The following is a 17,385-nucleotide window of genomic DNA, read 5'->3' as shown; positions in this document are numbered from 1 at the left end:
CAGCTGGCAGCTGGGAGCTGTTTCTTCTGCTGTTGTGCTTTTCCCCCTCACTCAGCTCCATGCTCCTGTTGGGAGTTGTTTCTGAAAACATCATCTGTGTGACCAAAAGGGACACCAGCAATTCTTTGTGCCTGAATGGTTTGGTTTGAACAAGCTCCCCGGCATTTCACTTAGCAGATGCTTTTGGCTTGCCCAGCAGGGCCTGTGGGGTTGGATTCCCCAGCAGCAGCACTGCTCAGGCCTTTGTCTCTTCTGCTCTGTCTTTTCAGGTTTCTTTTTGCGCTATCTCTTCCCTGGGATGGATCCCCAGGAGAGTTCAGGATTCAGTCCAGACATGTTCTTTTTAGATCTACTTGTGGTTCCACCCTCAAGGTAAAATTGTGCCCCCCCAAATCTGTGGCAACCCCGGGGCTTAGTGCATGCTGTTCACGGGGGTCAGAGATGCAGAGACGCCAGCACTGCTCTGCTGAACTGCCACTGCAGTCTTTACATGACTGCCAAAAATCACAGCAGCAGCTGCTGCTGAGTTTATTTATTAGTTGGTAAAAGACTGAAATGCTAATTGTGCACACAGGTGTGTTTTGGTGTCAGTGTTTGAAACCATCACAGAGCACTAGCTGCCTAGTGCCTAGTGTTGTTCCACCACGCTGCCTGCTGCTGGTGGAGCTGCTTGTGAAGGAGTTACTCCTCTGTTGGTACTGTCCCAGTCTCACCTGTGACTTGTTAAGTGCTCACTGCTGGTTTCTGGGATTCTTTTTGCTTCGTTGAAGATTTAGAATCTCAGAATGGTTTGGGTAAGCTGATGAAGGCTGGAAGAGGCTGCCCAGGGAGGTGGTTGAGGCCCCATCCCTGGAGATACTCACGGTGTGGTTTGGCAGGGCACTGGGCAACCTGATCTAGTGGATCTCTGCTTATTGCAGAGGGGCTGGGACTGGAAGGCCTTTGGAGGTCCTTTCCAACCCAATCCATTCTATGATTCTGTGATTCTATTCCGGAGCCACAGCGTCCTCCTGGGGAAGAATTTCTTCCTAGTGCCTGCTGTAAATCTCACTTGCAGTTGGAAGCCGTGCCCCCTCATCCCCTCCCCAGCCCTCCCGTAGCCACCCCAGCCCCGGGGGCTGCCCCGCAGGCGTCGGGCCCTGCGCGGCGGCGCCGCCCTGAGCCCTGCCCTCTGTGCCGCAGGTACCGGCCCATGAACCGCCTGGGGGAGCGGCTGTTCACCAACGGCCAGACCGTCAACCTGCTGGCCGTGCTCAGGGACGCCCAGCTGCTGCAGAGGCTGCTGCTGTGCATGGCCAGAGAGCAGTGCCAGCCGCTGAAGCTCCCGCAGGAGGTACAGGCGGTAAGAGCTGCTGGGGGGCTCTGCTGGCGGCTCCTGTGGCTCGGGCGCAGCGAGGCTCCGGGAACCCTGTCCTGCCTCAGCTGCTGGAGCTGTTCTCCATGGGGTTTCGATGCTGCCCCTGCCTCTTCCACTCACCCTTCTGGTGCGAAGGGAAAAACATCTTGTACGCACTTCTTGGCCATGGTTTTTGTCTTAGATGACTGTATGTGAGACATAAAGGGCTCCTCTTACTGCAGGGGGAAACATGTACAGCACAAACAGCTCACCACCAGCCTTCATCCTGGCTTGGGTCAGAAGCAGGGTGGGCAGCAGGGACAGGAGGTGACCACCCCTCTGTGCTCAGCACTGGGGAGGCCAAAGCTGGAGTGCTGTGCTCAGCTCTGGGCCCTCCCTGCAGGAAGGACACTGAGGGGCTGGAGCCTGTCCAGAGCAGGGCAGCCAGGCTGGAGAAGGGCCTGGAACCCCTGGGCTAGAGGAGGGCTGAGGGAGCTGGGGGTGTTCAGGCTGCAGAAGAGGAGGCTGAGGGAGATGATCTTGCTCTCTGCAGCTCCCTGAAGGGAGGCTGCAGTGAGGAGGGGGCAGCCTCTGCTCCTTGGTGGCAAGGGACAGGAGCAGAGGCAATGGTTCCAAGCTGCCCCAGGGGGGGCTCAGGCTGGAGCTCAGGAAATCTTTCTGCCCTGGAAGGGTTCTCAGAGCTTGGCAGAGGCTGCCCAGGGCAGTGCTGCAGTGCCCATCCCTGGGGGTGTTCCAGCAGCCTGTGGAGCTGGTGCTTAGGGCCATGGCTTGGTGCTGAGCCTGCAGTGCTGGGGGAAGGGTTGGCCTGGATGAGCTTGGAGGTCTCTTCCAGCCAGATCTGTTCTGCAATTCTCCAACATCTCACTGAGTTACAATTGAGGCAGGGGCAGAAAAGCCACTTTGTCTTTTAAGCCAAGTAGAGCCAGTTGTGATTGTGGTTGGTTTTGACCATTAATATCTAAATAGAGTTTCAACATCACCAAATCACACTGCTTAGTATCAGGGCTTGTTTGCTCCCAGCCCGTTCCCATGGTCACATAAGTGCTATGGCACCTGCATTATTGAGCTGCATTATTCTGTGATACTGCACTTAGCTTCAGCTGATCTTGGGTACAGCTGGGGTGTCAAACCCTTTTCATGCAATCCTAGAATGGCCACGTTGGAAGGGACCTCAGAGACATCTGATGCACCCTCCCCATCATGGGCAGGGACACCTCTTAACTAGTCTTGGCTGCTCAAGGCCTTTTCCAACCTGGCCTTGAACACCTCCAGGCAGGAGGCAGCCATAACCTCCCTGGGCAGCCTGTGCCAGAGTCTCACCACTGAAGAACTTCTTCCTCAGCTCCAGTCTAACCCTGCTCTCCCTCAGCTTCAAACCATTCCACCTTGGCCTGGCTCCAGACACCCTCATGACAAAAACCCTCTGCAGCCTTCCTGGAGAACCCCTTCAGTTATTAGAAGGCAGCTCTAAGGTCCCCCCTGGAGTCTTCTCTCCAGGCTGAGCACCCCCAGCTCCCTCAGCCTGTCCTCACAGCAGCGCTGCTCCAGCCCTTGGATCATCTTTGTGGCTGCCTCTGGACTCTCTCCACGAGCTCTGTGCCCTTCTCCTGCTGGGGACACCAGAGCTGGAGGCAGGATTGGAGATGAGGTCTGAGCAGAGCAGAGTCAAGGGGCAGAATCCCCTCTGCTGCCCACACTCCCCTGGCTGCAGCCCAGCACACAGCTGCCTGCTGGGCTGCAGGAGGGCACTGCTGGCTTTGAGAACGTTTTCCTTTACTTAGAACTTAGCCCCTGGGTGACCTTTAAGCATCTTGCTGGTGGGACAGAAGGTTCCTGAATTTGGGATGGGAGTGGGACACTGACTTCAGGCTGGAAACAGAGGGCTGGAGGTGATAGAAGCTGTTGTGTTTGTGTTTACATCATTTTTTGTCTAAGAAGGTGTTGTGGTAGCTGAGGGGTCCGTGGCCTGTGCTGGCTGAGCAGTGCCATCTCCTTTGGGCAGAGGCTGTGGCAGCCTCTGGCCCGAGCAGCAGGCCTGTGTCAGGCACCGGGCTCTGATCGCATGGGAGTCAGCTTCACACTGTCAGTCCTCTGGTGCCACACTGGTGCCTTTCATGAGGGGCAGAAGTGGCCAGTGCTGCAGCCCTGCAGCTTCAGCCTCGCAGGCAGCAGGGATCTGGTTCAGGCTGAGCTTCTGACTGCTGTGTCTGTAGAAGGCCGGAGAGAGCGGTGAGGCTCTGGACCGTTCCGTCCTGGCGACGATTCCAGGCCAGAGCCTTGCGGATAAGCTGTACAACGCCTGGATTCGGCTCCAGAGCCACGTCAACATCGTGTTTGACAGTGACATGGACAAGCTGGCGACGGAGAAGTACCCTGGCATCCGGCAGGTGGGTAGCAGGCAGGGCCCGAGGGGCTCTGGGCTTTGAGGCACAACCACGAGGAGCCGCGGCAGTAAGGGAAGGCACGGTCTCTGTGGGCAGTGTGAGGGCGCTTGGATGGTGTCAGCTGTGGCAGGTCTGGGGCAGCCTGGCTGTGGCTGCAGGCTCTGCCATGCTAACCTTGCCCCTCTGTGTCTGAAGCTGCTGGAGAAGAAGGAGGGACTGTTCCGCAAGCACATGATGGGCAAGCGCGTGGACTTCGCCGCCCGCTCTGTCATCTGCCCCGACATGTACATTGGCACCAACGAGATTGGCATCCCCATGGTGAGCACAAACACAGGAGGGCTTCCTTCTGCTGCAGCTGAGGCCTGAACTCCACTGCCTCACTTCCACCTACCTAGCTAAATGTGGAGATGTGCTGGCTCAGTGTCACAGCTCTGCGCTACTGCTGTAGTGTTAAGTACGGAGCAGGAGGTTGTCACTGGTGTGCTGAGCACCACATCTGGGAAACAGTACCAAATCAAGCAGGAAGAGCTGCCCTTGTTTCCTGGGGTTATGAGCTGTGCAAACTCCATGAGCAGATCCTGTTTGCCCTGTGCAGTGCGTGCTGGGGGAGCTCTGGTAGCCGTTCAGGGAAGGCCACAGTCACGTCACCAACGTCATTCACCCTGGGTGGTTTTTACCCACACAGACATGACACCAGGCCTGAACCTGAGCTTTTCATGTTACCATCTTTCCTGCTTGCCTCTCTGCAGATGTGGGGCTGGGGATACCCTGCTTTTTTTCTGTACTTTTGGGGTGTTTGCAGAACCTAAAGTCATCCTTTCTTCTTTTCCAATGCCAACTGAGTTTTCCTTTTTGGCTCCAGTAGAGAGTGGTAACAAGGTGTTGTTCCTGTTCTTGTGGTGGGGGGGTTGAAAACTGAAATGTGTGTGTTTGGCATGGCAGTAGGAGGAGGAGCAGATGCATCCAAGAGCTTAAAGTTCTTTCTGCTGTCCTCCTATCAGTTACCATCTGACACTGCTTCCTCAGCAACCCTGTACTACTTCAAGGCAAAGCTGAACAGGGTGTTGCTTCTCACCTCTTTTCCCTTCTGTTTAGGTATTTGCTACCAAACTGACTTACCCTCAGCCAGTCACCCCCTGGAATGTCAAAGAGCTGAGGCAGGCTGTCATCAATGGCCCAAAGGCTCACCCTGGGGCCTCCATGGTCATCAATGAAGATGGATCTCGCACAGTGCTGAGCGCCACCAGCCTGACCCAGAGGGAAGCCATAGCTAAGCAGCTCCTCACTCCTTCCTCAGGTGCTGCCCAGTCAGGCCTGAAGATTGTAAGTGTGACAAAGGGCTTGTCAGAGCCCCGCTCCCCTCTGCTAGTTTAGTTTAAATGGAAGCACTGCTGACCACTGCTGATTGCAGTGGGCCTGCTGGCAGAGCCTCCAGGGGCAGGGCTGCCTTGGCTTTTGGTAGGTGGCCGAGGAAAAGAGAGGAGTGTGGTGGGGAGAGAAGCTTGGTACTTCATCAGGTGTTACTACCCCCCCTTCTCCATCCTCAGTTTTGCTGCTTTAATAGGCAGTGCTGACATCCTGCCCAGATGCAGAGCAGGCTTTCTTTTGCAGCTGGCTGTTCTTGGAAAGTCTTTAGAGCATGGAGGATAAAATGCTGCAGTCAGCCCTGCCTTCTCACCTCAGCAAATGCTGCTGGGTTTATTTTCTCTCCTTTTGAAGCATTACAGATGTTCTGCTGTTGTTTTGGGGTGCAGTTCAGAGAGCTGCAGTTTGGTGTCCTTGAAGGACAGGTGCAGCACCAGCTGGTGATGTTGGGTGCCCATGGGTGTGTGTGGAGCAGCATACCCTGCCTCTTGTGTGCTGTGCAGCCAGAGGGGAGTGCTCTGTGTGTCAGCAATGACTGCTGCAGCCTGAGGGCTATCTTCCCATCACCATCACCATTTTCAGCTGACAGATCAAGAAGTGAGCACACTGCTGCCCCTCTGTGCCTGGAGTGCTGGAGGGGCTTCACTTCAGTGTTGCAGCTTAATCAGCCTTGGAAACTTCTTGACCCTCTCCCTTGCAAGAGCTGTGAATTTATTGCTTGCCTGCTAGGGCAAAGGCTTTGGTGATAAACTCTTTTCACTGTCTGACTTGTGTATTCCTGTCTCTGGTAGAGCTGTGGTAGAGATGTCATATTTAATCTTCAATAGTTAGTATTTCAGACTGGCAATTTGTGTGGTGTCAGCTCCTGTGGAACCTGTCCCAGAGGCAGAGGGAGCAGTGTTTAGGCTGTGCAGAGAGCTGCTCATGCTGCTGCTGGCAATCACTGAAGTGGATGTGTGGCTGCTGCTGGCAGAAGTGGAAATCAGACTGTTTTGAGGGACTCTGTTCTCTGTTATGTCAGACTCGAACCTAAAATCATAACTTGGAGACCCCTGGCCTCTGCTTCAGCTACTGGGTTGCGGGAATACCTTATTCTGGTGGGTGGTGTTACCAGTTCAGCCCTGTGGCTTTGGATAAAAAGATTATTTTCTCATTTACAAATTGTCTTCCAGCCTTTGGTCTCTGTATTGCCAAGGGAGAGGAGGGATTGGTGGAGTGTGGCTTGTGCTGTTGGCTTGGTTGGATCACAGTGGTCTATGGGGGGATGTGTAGGCTTAGTGTGTGGCTTTGTAGAGAGCAGAGGGCATTCAGTTTAAGAAGGACCTCAGGGAACTGCTTGAGAGAGTCCATCCCAGAGGCACAGAGCTGCTGCAGGCAGTGGAACATCTCCCTGTGAGCACAGCTGAGGGAGCTGGGGCTTGGAGCTGGGAGCAGAGGAGCCTGGGGGCTGCCCTCAGTGCTGGGATAAAGATGTGCAGGGCTGGAGCCAGGCTCTGCTCAGGGATGGCCAAGGACAGCACAAGGGGCACTGGGGGCAAGCTGGAGCAGAGGAGGTGCCAGGGGAACAGGAGGGAAAACTATGTCCCTGTGAGGGTGCTGGAGCCTGGAGCAGGTTGCCCAGAGAGGCTGTGGAGTCTCCTGCTCTGGAGCCTTCCCAGCCCCCCCTGGATGTGTTCTGTGTGCCCTGCCCTGGGTGCCCTGCTCTGGCAGGGGTTGGGCTGGGTGAGCTCTGCAGGTCCCTTCCAGCCCCTCAGGATCTGTGATTCAGGGCAAGTCTTCTTGGTTCCCTTGAGCCCCCTGCAGCGCGTGGGCTGCAGCCCCGGGGCGCTCTGCAGCGTGCTGGCAGCCGGGGTGCCCGCAGCAGCTGCTGTCCCGCAGGTGTGTCGGCACATCCGGAACGGGGACGTGCTGCTGCTGAACCGGCAGCCCACGCTGCACAGGCCCTCCATCCAGGCGCACCGTGCCCGCATCCTGCCCGGGGAGAAGGTGCTGCGGCTGCACTACGCCAACTGCAAGGCCTACAATGCCGACTTCGACGGCGATGAGATGAACGCCCACTTCCCCCAGAGCGAGCTGGGCAGGGCAGAAGCCTACACCTTGGCCTGCACTGATGAGCAGTATCTGGTTCCAAAGGTAAGGACACCTGAGAGGTTTACTAAGCACCCAGAGAGGTTTACTAACACCTGGAGGCACTTGGATCTTTTTTTGTTGGCTTGGATTGTGCCAAGAGAGCCAATGGCCTCCTGGCTTGGGTCAGAAGCAGGGTGGGCAGCAGGGACAGGAGGTGACCATCCTCCTGTGCTCAGCACTGGGGAGGCTACAGCTGGAGTGCTGTGCTCAGCTCTGGGCCCTCCCTGCAGGAAGGACATTGAGGGGCTGGAGCCTGTGCAGAGCAGGGCAGCGAGGCTGGAGAAGGGCCTGGAGCCCCTGGGCTAGAGGAGGGACTGAGGGAGCTGGGGGTGTTGAGGCTGGACAAGAGGAGGCTGAGGAAGACCTGAAGTGAGGTTGGAGTGAGGAGGGGGCAGCCTCTGCTCCTTGGTGGCAAGGGACAGGAGCAGAGGCAATGGTTCCAAGCTGCCCCAGGGGAGGCTCAGGCTGGAGCTCAGGAAATCTTTCTGCCCTGGAAGGGATCTGAGGGATTGGCAGAGGCTGCCCAGGGCAGTGCTGCAGTGCCCATCCCTGGGGGTGTTCTAGCAGCCTGTGGAGCTGGTGCTTAGGGCCATGGCTTGGTGCTGAGCCTGCAGTGCTGGGTTGAGGGTTGGCCTGGATGATCTTGGAGGTCTCTTCTAACTGGATGTGCTCTGTGATGAGACTGAGAGGAGTCTCTGTATTGGTTGTTGAAATGGATTCCTGGTTTCTGTTCTGCTTTCACTTGTTCCCCTCAGCTAAAGGAGGCCCAGCACAGCCAAACAGTCCTGTTCCTTTTAATCACAAACTCACAGAATGGTCTGGGTTGGAAGGGACCTCCAAAGGTCACCCAGTCCAACCCCTCTTCAGTCATCAGGGACATCCTCTGCTAGATCAGGTTGCTGTCCAGCCTCACCTTGAATAGCTCCAGGGGTGGAGGCCCAAACCATCTCCCTGGGCAAGCTGTTGCAGTGTTGCAGCAGCCTCCTGGGGCAGAACTTGTTCCTCACATCCAATCTCAATCTGCTCTGCTCTTGTCTGAAGCCATTGCTCCTAATGTCAGTGTCCAGAAGAGATTTAGCAGAGTTGTGCTGTGCTGATGATTTCTTTGTCTTATGAAATACCCATCTGGAATAACTTTGGAAGCTGCTGGGAGATGACTTACTGCTACTTCCCAGCTCTCTCTCTTGTTGCCTCTCCAGGACGGGAAGCCACTTCCCGGCTTGATCCAGGACCACATGATTTCTGGGGTCAGCATGACCATCCGGGGCTGCTGCTTCACCAGGGAGCAGTACATGGAGCTGGTTTACAGAGGGCTCACAGACAAGACAGGAAGAATTAAAACCTTTCCTCCAGCCATCATGAAACCACAGCGCTTGTGGACAGGAAAGCAGGTAGCTTCCAGTGCACTGGGCTAAGGAGTGCTGCTGCTTCCAAAGCAGTCAGGGTGCTCATGCTGGAGCCAGCGCTGCTGGGAGAAGCCAGATGCCAGCATCTGACAGCACACACCTCGGGGTGTGTTACTGAGAGTCACTGACAGTGACTGACAGTGTGGAGGAGAGCTTGTGCTGCTTGCTGCTCCGCGCGTCCCTGGTGCAGCTGCAGCGCTGCAGCTGACAGGCAGGGCAGCAGAGGAGCCATCTGTTGCTCATAGCAAACTGAGTTATGCCAGGCAGTGCTTTTGAATCTCTGAACTTAGAATCGTAGGGAAAGGTTCTGGTATTGGAGTTTTGGGTGGAGATCATCCTTAAGCTGATGTCACATCTGAGGAGAGTGCTCCACTGTCTGCTGTTGAGGGTTGAACACTCAGTCCCAGTGGCACAGCAGGGGAAGTTTTCTCTCAGCTTGGCTGGTGAACCCCAGCAGGCAGCTCTTTATTTCCTATGTCCATGTGGATATAGCTCACTACTGGAAAAACCTCTGGTGCCTTCTGCATATTGAGGTGTCTCAGCTGGGTGGTCTTTCAAAGGCAGGGGAACAAGGGGGTGTTCCTGTCTTGCCAACAGGGGATTTCCAAGCCTTTAAAGCTTTGTTGTCAGTGTGTGTAAGACACTGCTCTTCTCCTCCATCTGAGAACTGAGAGATGAATGACTGCTCCCCCCCTGCCTGCTTCTTACAGGTTGTCTCCACCTTGTTAATTAACATCATCCCAGAAGACCAGATCCCGCTGAATTTGACTGGGAAGGCTAAGATTGGGGGAAGAGCCTGGGTAAAGGGACCTGCAAACAAATGTCTGAAGCTGGACTCCATGTGTGAATCTCAGGTATGCTGGGGCAGCAGCTCTGGAGGCTGGGCAGGGCTGTCACAAAATGCTGCAGACAGCAGAGGAATAGGAAGGGAAGCAGGAGTGCAGCCAAGTGAAACCAGGTACAAACAACAGTGGTGATTAGAGGATAGGGCTTGGCATCAGGAAAAGCTCTGCTCTGATCTTGCCTGGTGCAGATTCCTTCTGCTTTTATTAGACCATGCTCAATAGGACAGTCTAGTTGGAGGCCTGTGTCTAGTGGAGTCCCTCAGGGGTCAGTACTGGGGCCAGTGCTGTTCATCAAAGACCTGGCTGAGGGCACAGAGGCACTGCCAGCCAGTTTGCTGAGGGCACCAGTCTGGGAGCAGTGATGACACCCCTCAGGCTGTGCTGCCATTCAGTGAGACCTGGACAGGCTGAGAGCTGGGTGGGGAGGAACTGAATGACATCCAACAAGGGCAAGGGCAGAGCCTGGCATCTGAGGAGGAACATCCCCTGGGACCAGGATAGGTTGGAGACTGACCTGTTAGAGAGCAGCTCTGAGGATAGGGACATGGGGGTCCTGATGGACTGAAGGATGCCCATGAGCCAGCAATGGCCAATGGCATCCCGGGGTGGATTAGAAGGGTTGTGGTCACTTGGTCCAGAGAGGTTCTCCTGCCCCTCTGCTCTGCCCTGGTGAGGCCACATCTGGAGTCTTGTGTCCAAGGACAGGTCAAAGGGCACTGGGGGCAAGCTGGAGCAGAGGAGGTGTCATGGGAGCAGGAGCAAAAACTTTGTCCCTGTGAGGATGCTGGAGGCCTGGAGCAGGCTGCCCAGAGAGGTTGTGGAGTCTCCTGCTCTGGAGCCTTCCCAGCCCCAGCTGGATGTGTTCTGTGTGCCCTGCCCTGGGTGCCCTGCTCTGGCAGGGGGTTGGACTGGGTGAGCTCTGGAGCTCCCTTCCAACCCCTCATGTTCTGTGGTTCTGTGACATTGTTTGTCTGTGTAGGTGGGACATTACAGATGGTGTTAGAGCTTTTATTTCTGCTCTCAGTGCTGTGTGTTGCTACCCTGACCACATTTAACTGTTCACAGTGCGGGGGCTGTCATCATGGGGATCACCCAGCAACACCTGCAGGGATCACAGGATCACCATTTCTGTTTTCCTCCATAGCTGTGCTCTGTTTTTCAGGTTGTTATTAGAAATGGGGAGTTGCTGTGTGGAGTCCTGGACAAAGCTCACTTTGGCAGCTCTGCCTACGGCCTGGTCCACTGCTGCTATGAGATCTATGGGGGTGCCACCAGCGGGAAGGTGCTGACGTGCCTGGGCCGGCTCTTCACTGCCTACCTGCAGCTCTACAGGGGTTTCACACTGGGTGAGTGCCACAGGGCTGCAGCACCTCCCCACATACAAAGCAGGCATTGTTGGACACCATAGATTCATAGGATGGGTTGGATTGGAAGGGACCTCAGAGATCATCCAGTTCCAAGCCCCTTGCCAAGGGCAGGGACACCTTCCCCTAGCCCAGGTTGCTCAAAGCCTCATCCAGCCTGGCCTTGAACACCTCCAGGGAAGGGACATCCACAGCCTCCCTGGGCAGCCTGTGCCAGTGTCTCACCACCCTCACTGGAAAGAATTTCTTCCTAATCTCCAATCTCAATCTCCCCTCTTCCTGCTCTAAGCCATTGCACTTGTTGTATCACTACAAGCCACTGTATAAAGTCCCTCCCCACTGCAAGACTGCTGAGGTCTCCCTGAAGCCTTGTCCAGGCTGAACAGCCCCAACTGTCCCCACAGGGGACATGAGGAGAGTCCTGCACCAGTACAAGTGAGGGGTTAACATGCTGGAAAGCAGCTCTGTGGAGAAGGACCTGGGAATGCAGATGGACAACAGGTTCCCTGCAGCCAGCAAAGTACTCTTGTGGCCAGGAAGGCCAACGGCATCCTGGGGTGCATCCGGAAGAGTGTGGCCAGCAGGCTGAGGAAGGGTCTTGTCCCCCTCTATCGTGCCCTAGCAAGGCCACATCTGCAGTACTGGGTCTAGTTCTGGGCTCCCCTGATCAGGAGACACAGAGAACTGCTGGAGGGACTCCACCAGAGGAACACAAAGATGCTGAGGGCACTGGAACATTTATGTGATGAGGAGAAACTTGGAGCTCTGGAGCTGTTAGCCTGGAGAAGAGCCAGACCCAGAGGGAATCTTTGCAGTGCTCAGCAAGAGCTAAAGGGTGGGGGAAAGGGGATGGGAGAAGACCTCTTGTCAGTGGTGCCCAGTGACAGGACAAGGGGCAATGGGCACAAACTGGAACCCAGGAGGTTCCATCTGAAGAGGAGGAGAAACTTCTTTGGTGTGAGGGTGCTGGAGCCCTGGAGCAGGCTGCCTAGAGAGGTTGTGGAGTCTCCTGCTCTGGAGAGATTCCAAAACCACCTGGGCGAGCTGCTGTGGGTGACCCTGCTGGAGCAGGGGGGCTGGATGAGGTGGTCTCCTGAGGTGCCTTTCAAGCCCCACCAGGCTGGGTTTCTGTGAGTCTCTGTGCTCTGTCTCTCTCACAGGGATTGAAGATATCTTGGTTAAGCCTGAAGCAGATGAGAAAAGAGACAAAATCATTGAGCGGTCACGGCAGGGTGGTGTTGGGGTAAGTCCCTTGCAGGATTGGTTTCCTTCCCATCACTGAAATTGGTTGCAGTCCTGCCCTGTTTAACCTCCCTGTGTTTTACTTTCAGGCTGTTAGAGCTGCTCTTAATTTGCCAGAAGCAGCTTTGTGTGAGGAGGTGCAGGGGAAATGGCAGGATGCCCATCTCTGCAAAGACCAGAGGGACTTCAACATGGTTGATCTGAAGTTCAAGGAGGAAGTGAACAGTTACAACAATGAAGTTAACAAGGTTGGCATCAGGGTGCCTGTGTTTGCTAATCTGGTTTGGAGACTTTCTTACTGAGTTAATGGAATGGTGCTGAAGGCTGCCTGATTCTTCTGGAGGCTGAAGCTTTCCATCTGTCCCCAGCATGAGGCTTCACATGCTGCCCTACTTCCCTGAAGGAGAAGATGGTTTGGTACTCAAGATGCTTGTGAAATGCTGAACAGTTTGTGCTTGCTCAGCATCTCACTTGCCTAAAGCTTCTGCAGCAGCTGGGTCAGTTTGTTATTTTATTAATAGTGTTTTGATTTTGTTCCCTTCACCCCACCACAACTCTTTAGGTTTGCATGCCCCATGGCCTCCACAGGAGCTTTCCAGAGAACAACTTGCAGCTGATGGTGCAGTCAGGCGCCAAAGGATCCACTGTGAACACAATGCAGGTAACACAGCTGAATACTCAGCAGCTGCTTCTCTTAGGTGGTTTGTCCTGCAGTGTGAGCTACTGAGAAGCTCTTGTGTGGATAACTGATACCACAGCAAGGTTTTTATTCTGGGCTTCTGAAAAGACAGGCCTTTGGCATGGAGAAATTGTAGAAGAATGTGATAAAGAGCTCAGTGAGTGGTAGAGGAGAGCCCACATTCAGTGAACCTTCTGGGTTTGAATTGGTGCCTTCTGCATTGGGGTTTATAGAAGCAGGAGACCTCCTTTTGGGAAAGAATGCTGCAGGTCCTACAGACAGTCCTGCTGCAGGAGAAAGCTTCTCCTGGCCTCTCTTGGAGACTGACTCCTCTGTGCCATACTTCCACTACTGAATAGGAACAGCTGGGACAAAAGGAACAAATGGGAGACCTTAGAGCAGCCTTCCAGTACCTGAAAGGGACCTGCAGAAAAGCTGGGGAGGGACTGTTGACAAGGGCTTGTAGTGATAGGGTAAGAGAGGATGGATTGAAGCTGAAAGAGGGAAAATTTAGACTGGAGATTAAGAAGAAGTTCTTGGCAGTGAGGGTGGGGAGACACTGGCACAGGTTGCCCAGGGAGGCTGTGGCTGCCCTCTCCCTGGAGGTGTTCAAGGCCAGGCTGGATGAGGCCTTGAGCAACCTGGGCTGGTGGGAGATGTCCCTGCCCATGGCAGGGGTTTGGAACTGGATGATCTTGAAGGTCCCTTCCAAACCAACCCATGCTGTGAGTCTCTGTGCACTGAATGTTACCTTGCTTGTGGTAGGAATGGCAGCACAGGCAGCAGGCAATGCTGTACAATCCTGTCTCAGAATGACCAAAGCTCAGGATGGGCTTGGGCTTGGGCTTAGTACACTGCTGAGAGGTGTTGTAGGGGCCTTAAAAAAATATTTCTAGTACTTGTACTTTCACATCTCTTTGTATTACAATAAACATTCAGAATGAGGGGGGAATGTTGAGATGAGGCAGGGCTGGAACATCTCCAGAAGGCCAGATGAGGCTTGCCTGCCTTCCTTGCCCACGAGCAGCAAGGAGTTAATGGACATGGTGGCACTGAGTATTTCTAGAAAAGCTGTTGACTAAAGTGAGCCAAAGGAGTGATGGACATGTGATGTCTCCTTTTTCCTGGCACCTTTAGATTTCCTGTTTGCTGGGCCAGATCGAGTTGGAAGGCCGCAGGCCCCCACTGATGGCATCTGGCAAATCGCTGCCCTGCTTCCAGCCTTACGACTTCTCCCCTAGCTCAGGAGGGTTTGTGACTGGCAGGTTCCTCACTGGGATCAAACCTTCTGTAAGTGTAACACTGCTGTGCTAATACTGAAGTGTATTTAAATCAAGAGGCTGCCCAGGGCACTGGTGGAGGGGTTTGGAAGCCATGGAGGTCGGCAGAGGGTGAGCTGGTGAGAGGTGAGCTGGCAGTGCTGGCTCAAGGCTTGGCCTTGGTCCTGAGGGACTTTTTTTCCAACCTGAACAATTCTGTCATTCTGTGGTTGTAATACAGTGTCTGCAATAAATCAGCCTGGTTCCTATGTAGATTTGAGAAAGAGCAAACCATGCCAGCCATGGTGTCCTCCTCAGCAGAATGCTGATGGTGTTGTGCTTACCTCTAGGAGTTCTTCTTCCACTGCATGGCTGGCAGGGAAGGTCTTGTGGATACAGCTGTCAAAACCAGCCGGTCTGGCTACCTGCAGAGGTAAGGGGCTTGGCTTACAATGTGAGACTTCAGAAGGCCCTTAAGTTTGTTTGGGATGGTGTTGGTGGTGCTCTGGTGAGCACGTAGCAGAAGCAACTTTCCTTTAGGAGAAATCTTTTTCCTGCACAAGATGCACAAATGCAGGCAGCTCCATTTCCCTTGGCCACGTCCTGTGGCCCTTCTCTTTATTCAGGCAACACCTCTGGTATGTAGAGGAGGAAGGACCTTTTTTAGGAAGAGGCTCTAAAGGAAGGATGCCTCCTCCTTTCAGACAACCCTTTGGGAGGGATAGCAGAAACAGAGAACAGTTTGCTGGTTCATGTTAAGTCGCTTTACTCCAAGGAAACTGGAGGTAGAAATGTGCAGAAAGCTTTGCAATGTGGAATTAGACTGAGTTGGGTTGGAAAGGACCTTAAAGATCATCCCTGCCATGGGCAGGGACACCTCCCACCAGCCCAGGTTGCTCAAGGCCTCATCCAGCCTGGCTTTTGAGGAGGCATCCACAGCTTTGGACAGCCTGTTCCAGTGTGTCATCACCTTCACAGTGAAGATTCCTTCCTGATGCATAATCTAAATATACCCACATTCGGGGCTGTTCAGCCTGGAGAAGAGAAGGCTCCAGGGAGACCTTAGAGCTGCATTTCAATACCTGTAGAGGAAGGCTGAAGAGGGATTGTTCAGAAGGGCCTGTGGGGATAGGACAAGTTTGGAAGTAGAGCAGGGCAGAGTTAGATTGGACACCAGGAGGAAGTTTTTCACTGAGGGTAGTGAAATACTGGAACAGGTTGCCCAGAGAGGAGGTGGAGGCTCCATTCCTGGAAACATTCAAGGTGCTGGGGCTCTGAGCAACCTGGTCTAGTTGAAGAGGGCTCCTTCCAACACAATGTGTTCTGTGATGCTGTGATTCTACCCTTTCTCAGGGTCTATCACTCCTAATACCATTGTGCAGGTCACCTGTATGCTGTCTGTATGAGTTTTGGCTTCCAGAATTCCTGATCAGCTCTTAAGTGCACTTAAAATACCAATGAAACAGTGTTAGATATTCCTGTTGCTCTGTAGCCTCCTAACAAGGTTCCTTGTTCCCCCTTTTCCTCTGGCACAGGTGCATCATCAAACATTTGGAAGGGCTGGTGGTTCAGTATGACCTGACCGTACGAGACAGTGATGGCAGTGTGGTGCAGTTCCTGTATGGAGAGGATGGGCTTGACATCCCTAAAACCCAGTTCCTACAGCCTGAGCAGTTTCCTTTCATTGCAGACAACTATGAGGTGCAACACCTAAACCCTGAGTGTTTGTGTGAGCTGGAGGGGGAGGCTGGAATGCATGGAGACCGTCTGGCACGCCTGCTACCTGGATCTCAGGCACTCTCAGACCAACCTACATTTGGAGTTGCCATTGTGTGCACAGTGTGGCAGATCTGAAGCCTGGGGCCTGATTTAGCAGTCTGTTTGCAGAGAGCATCAAGAGCTCTCCCTCTTCTCACCTACAATACTCTGCACTTGGATTCAACACTGATGGCTTCTCACTTCTGCCAAGCTTGATTCACTTCCTGTCAGCAGTGTCACCACTGCTGGTCAAGAATGGCAGGAGTTAGATACAGATAATGAGGAGTTTTGCCTCAGTTGGGTTGAAAAACAGTTTTGAAAATGGTTTTACAGCAGCTGAGCATTTTGAGTGGCAGCAGCTGAGCTTTCCAGCTTGCCTCTTCTGCTACAGTGAGCACTGAGAAAAGGATAATCATACAGGTGACCTTCTTGCAGGTAATCCAGAAGACAAACCATCTGGATGAAGCTTTAGCAAGGATGGAGTCTCACCGAGCTAACCAGCAGTTCAAAGCCATCAAGAAGTGGCAAGCCAGGCACCAAAACTCTGGGCAAAGACAAGGAGGCTTCCTCACCTTTTCCCAGAAGAAACTGGCAAGTGTGAAAGCACAGATTCCAGAAGGAGAAATCAAAAATGGGAGAGATCCAGTGACCTTGCAGGTAACACAGGAGCAGCTGAGCTGCTGAGCCCTTGAGAAAGCTGCAGAATCCAGTGGTTCTTTTTCTAATGTCTTATTATGTCCCAGAGTGGTTCACAGTCTGTTCATATGAGCTGCCTGTGGAAGGAATCACCTCAGCTGTGGCAGTGGTGAACCTGATACTCACTTACTGAAGTCTGTAGGCCCAACAGTTAGGGCAGAGGGCCAAAGGCCTGAGGGCAGGCTGGTTACAGAGAACAGCCCATGTCCCTGGGTGAGCTGGGGAATTGGGTTTGTTTCCTTGGTGGTAGCTTGGGTGTGCTGTAGGTTTTTCCATGAGCACAGAGTGTATCTCTAGGATGGACTGATGCTTGCTCCTTGGATGAGAGCCTGTTTAAATACAAAGACTGGAGGGCTGAGCCAGTCCTGCCTTCTGTTTCAGCAAAGTACTCTTGCTTAAGCCTCTCGTACCTCAGGGCTCTAATCTGTGTGTTGTGGCCTTGCTTTCACAGGGAGTTTACCCTGGTAGAATAAGGACACATAGCATGAAACTAAGGTGAAAGTGTTGAGAGAGCTGTGAGCCTGTCTGCAAACACCCTGCAGTCCCTGCTTGATCTGTTCAGGAGTGCTGAGGCTGTGTTGCTATTGGCACTTCTGATAACATTCAAAACTATTTGGCCTGGGGATTCATTCACTCTTGTTTTTGTTTCAGTAGCTAGGCAGATAAAGCTCCATGCCTCTGTCTCAGCTAAGTGGACAGACTTCCATACCATGAGCAAACTCTTCCCTCACAGAGCAGCAGGGCCTGTACAAGACAGGGTCAGCACTTCTGCCATGGGCCTTTTTTGTTTTAATTGGTATTAACTTCTTCCTTTATTAAATGCAACAACTGAAAAGTTACTTCAGAGACTGACAAGCTGAAGACAGGAATGGAGTGGGTCCAGAGGAGGGCTGGAGCCCA

General features: G+C 53.6%; 1 protein-coding gene across 1 annotated transcript in view; it reads left to right on the top strand.

Moving 5' to 3' along the window:
• Positions 1-17,385, top strand: part of POLR1A (RNA polymerase I subunit A) — a 46,296-nt gene that overhangs the window by 13,916 nt on the left and 14,995 nt on the right. The window contains exons 8-23 of the mRNA XM_054172236.1: positions 270-372; positions 1,183-1,342; positions 3,571-3,744; positions 3,937-4,059; positions 4,837-5,064; positions 6,985-7,239; positions 8,436-8,627; positions 9,353-9,496; positions 10,650-10,833; positions 12,012-12,094; positions 12,183-12,341; positions 12,656-12,754; positions 13,910-14,062; positions 14,382-14,464; positions 15,567-15,732; positions 16,225-16,446. Of these exons, the coding sequence (XP_054028211.1) occupies positions 270-372; positions 1,183-1,342; positions 3,571-3,744; positions 3,937-4,059; positions 4,837-5,064; positions 6,985-7,239; positions 8,436-8,627; positions 9,353-9,496; positions 10,650-10,833; positions 12,012-12,094; positions 12,183-12,341; positions 12,656-12,754; positions 13,910-14,062; positions 14,382-14,464; positions 15,567-15,732; positions 16,225-16,446 (2,528 nt within the window). The remainder of the gene's footprint in view (positions 1-269; positions 373-1,182; positions 1,343-3,570; positions 3,745-3,936; positions 4,060-4,836; positions 5,065-6,984; positions 7,240-8,435; positions 8,628-9,352; positions 9,497-10,649; positions 10,834-12,011; positions 12,095-12,182; positions 12,342-12,655; positions 12,755-13,909; positions 14,063-14,381; positions 14,465-15,566; positions 15,733-16,224; positions 16,447-17,385) is intronic.

Source organism: Dryobates pubescens, chromosome 23 (assembly GCF_014839835.1).
Source record: "Dryobates pubescens isolate bDryPub1 chromosome 23, bDryPub1.pri, whole genome shotgun sequence".
In the NCBI taxonomy this organism is placed as follows: domain Eukaryota; kingdom Metazoa; phylum Chordata; class Aves; order Piciformes; family Picidae; genus Dryobates; species Dryobates pubescens.
The sequence above is the reverse complement of the archived record's forward strand: the minus strand, read 5'-3'. Positions and strand labels throughout refer to the sequence as shown.